This window comes from Orbicella franksi, chromosome 8, assembly GCF_964199315.1.
Source record: "Orbicella franksi chromosome 8, jaOrbFran1.1, whole genome shotgun sequence".
In the NCBI taxonomy this organism is placed as follows: Eukaryota; Metazoa; Cnidaria; class Anthozoa; order Scleractinia; family Merulinidae; genus Orbicella; species Orbicella franksi.
Genome location: NC_138152.1, coordinates 24,302,244 through 24,304,743, shown reverse-complemented (window position 1 = coordinate 24,304,743; position 2,500 = coordinate 24,302,244). Strand labels below are relative to the sequence as shown.

Below are 2,500 nucleotides of genomic sequence, written 5' to 3'. Positions count from 1 at the left end.
AATCATCAGGTGTTTAATTTTTTAGTGTTTTTAGTTTTTGTGTTTCTATTCATACGTTCGTCCTATTATTACCATACTGACTCGTTTTATGACAGTTTACCTTTGATGCAAGTGATTACACGAAATATCATTTATCTGAACTGCGGAGAAAGATATGAAGACATGATTGATCATCACAATCAAAACCCAACAGCCTGAAAAAAATTGATCTGTGACCAGCTCCCAGTTGACTTGATATTATAAAAGAATAAAGGAATATCACACCTGAATTAAATAAAACGTTCTGCTCACAGTAGTCACTCTAGTGCAATTTGCTCAACAAAATTTTGGATTTTTTTTCTTGATCCGATCCATGATCCGATCCGTGATCTGATCCGTGATCCGGTCCGTGATCCGATCCGTGATCCGGTCCGGTCCGGTCCGATCCAGGTTTTATCGACGCCGTGTTTTAAACTTTTCTAGCCAGCCAGTTGATGGTTTGAATTCGCGATCAACCATCTCTGTGTTTAACTGCGTAGAGAAATGTTTCGCTTTCTCTTGAAGAAGCGGACCTGAAATCGGTGTCCCAGTAGATCTTTGTTGAATAAACCAGGCGTACAGGGCTTTATCCAACTGCTCATCATCTGCCAGCTTCAGGGACTTTCGTTTTAACCCTTTGCTTGTCTCGATGCTGTCAGTGAATTTTAGGATGTTGTCTTTGTTCTTCTGTATGTCAGAGATCTGCTGCTTGCTGATGCCAAATTCTTGAGCTAAATTTGTTCCTTTCTCTCCTTTATCCAAACGTGAAATAATTATCTGCTTATCTTTAATCGATAGAACGGCTCGCTTTCGCTTCGTAGACATGTTTTTGATTTGAGTTTACGATCGATCGCTCGTGTCTTTACATAACCCACACGGAAGGAACTAATCAAGCATGAAATTCCCTTGGTAACAAAACAATTGAGCCAATCAGATTTCAGCTGAACGCATCAGAATATTTCTTTGTCTCGTCGCACTTACGAATTTTGAAAAGCGCACAGGATAATATGCTGCTTCAACAGTCTTTTGAAAGGATTATTTGGCTTTTTGCGACTTTGAGTTTTCAAGATCACAACTAATTAATATTCATGAAAAAATTGGGACCATAGAAAAAAGTCCGGATAATCGAATAGTCCGGATAATCGAGGTCCGGATAATCGAGGTTCGACTGTACTAAAATTAGGCAGCTTGTTGAATGGAAGGCGAATTATGCATGACAGTGTGTGGCTGATAAAATTATGACAAAACATGCATGGGTCGAAAACGTAACACCGGAAAATACGATGGGCTTGATAAATTTTCATAAACCACCAAGCAAAGTTCTCACCTTATATCTGTAGCATCCCTAGCAGGACCGATATCTGAACGAGTGGTGAAACCTGTCGCACTGCAAAAATGAAAACAAGATTAGACTAGAAAGTAGAAGTTAGAATAATGATCGTAAAGCAGGGAGGTCGTGTAAGCTCGTGCAAAAACCTACAGTTGGAAAGATCAAGTTTTTGTCGCAACCTTAATTCGATACTTACCCTCTTCCAAGGCCAGGTACATATCCGAGAGGCGCAGGTACTCCAATAAAAGACTTTTTTTTCTTATTCAATAAAGACATTTTCAGTAACAACCGAGTTTTGCTCTTTCAAAATGGCCGACGTAGCCTCGTAATCGTAACGTCTCGAAAGACAGCCACTGACCAGTATAAACCACGCGTAACGCCGACTCTACTCACGGAAAGTATGAGGAGATCTGGGCGGAAGTAGACTACGCAACGACGGACTAAGCGAAAGAGGTACTCGTAATCTAGGGCGGAAAAATTCCCAAGGCGACAGAAACCAAACCAAACCAAACCAAAACAAAACAGGACATGTGATGTCCCATACCAGCAACGATCCATACTCCACAAAGGCCTTTCATGATATTTTAGCTCAAGATACCCAGACGGTCATGCCCCGGGGTCTCCGAGAATGACGCAGTCTGAGATTTTAGGAGTCTAAGGACTATGGTTAGCCAAATGTTGCAAAATTCAACAACTTGGACCTTCATATTCAACAACTTATATTTATGTTCAACAACATATATTTATATTCAACATTTTATATTTATATTCGACGATACGCATTTTCTTTCAACTTCAACCCAAATTATTTTCATTCAACAAAACTATTTGTTCAACTTCAACCAAAAATAATTTCATTCAACAAAAATATTTGTTCAACTTCAACCGAAAATAATTTCATTCAACAACAATATTTGTTCAACTTCAACACAGATTATTTTCATTCAACAAAAATATTTGTTCAACTTCAACCAAAAATAATTGCATTCAACAAAATTATTTGTTCAACTTCAACCACAATTATTTTTATTCAACAATAAAGTTCCCGGACATTCAAAATATCGTCATTCAACAAAATTCCCCGTCCCTCCCCCTGAACTACCCCGAACGCTGTCACAAATCCCTAGTGTTTTGGGTACCCAAAGCACTGAA

At 38.8% G+C, this 2,500-nt stretch overlaps 1 protein-coding gene across 1 annotated transcript in view; it reads right to left on the bottom strand.

Annotated features, from left to right (window-relative positions):
* Positions 1-2,500, bottom strand: part of LOC145495826 (pre-mRNA-processing factor 6-like) — a 34,389-nt gene that overhangs the window by 29,985 nt on the left and 1,904 nt on the right. Inside the window, exons 1-2 of the mRNA XM_081475411.1 lie at positions 1,545-2,500; positions 1,346-1,405 (exon numbers count right to left, since the gene is read on the bottom strand). The exon at positions 1,545-2,500 is cut by the window's right edge and continues 1,904 nt beyond it. Of these exons, the coding sequence (XP_081331537.1) occupies positions 1,346-1,405; positions 1,545-1,624 (140 nt within the window). The 5' untranslated portion in view covers positions 1,625-2,500. The remainder of the gene's footprint in view (positions 1-1,345; positions 1,406-1,544) is intronic.